The sequence below is a fragment of the Theobroma umbraticum genome, unplaced genomic scaffold (genome assembly GCF_002168275.2).
Source record: "Theobroma umbraticum cultivar Fairchild unplaced genomic scaffold, ASM216827v3 scaffold_81.0, whole genome shotgun sequence".
NCBI lineage: Eukaryota > Viridiplantae > Streptophyta > Magnoliopsida > Malvales > Malvaceae > Theobroma > Theobroma umbraticum.
The window spans coordinates 3,315,080-3,315,393 of record NW_018397268.1 but is presented as its reverse complement, the minus strand read 5'-3'; the positions used below and the strand labels follow the sequence as shown (position 1 = coordinate 3,315,393).

General features: G+C 40.1%; 1 protein-coding gene across 1 annotated transcript in view; it reads right to left on the bottom strand.

Moving 5' to 3' along the window:
* The window catches only part of LOC110425517 (ATPase GET3B-like), a gene marked incomplete at its 3' end in the record, with an annotated part of 6,104 nt that overhangs the window by 460 nt on the left and 5,330 nt on the right, over window positions 1-314 (bottom strand). Inside the window, exon 6 of the mRNA XM_021440440.2 lies at window positions 215-314. This exon is cut by the window's right edge and continues 11 nt beyond it. Coding sequence (XP_021296115.2) covers window positions 215-314 — 100 coding nt within the window. The remainder of the gene's footprint in view (window positions 1-214) is intronic.

The window sequence follows — 314 nt, the reverse complement described above, 5'->3', positions numbered from 1 at the left end:
AAAGGGGGGTATGAGAGAAAAAGAGAAGATTGGCATCCAGATACAATGATGAAATTCACGTGGCAACAATTTTAAAGAAACTTTGCTAAATACAAAGATTAATGGCCAAAACGCAGCCTGTGAGGCCATCCAAGACATAACATAGTGCAAATTTGATCGAAAAACTATCTGTTATCTGAAATTGCAATGCTCAGACATATATATAAAGCTTGACCTGTTCTGCAAGCGTCCCAAGGCCCATGCCATCCGTGAAATCTTTGACCCCAGTTTCACCATTGTTCTTAGTGGCATGGCGAAATTTTTCCCTAACCTTC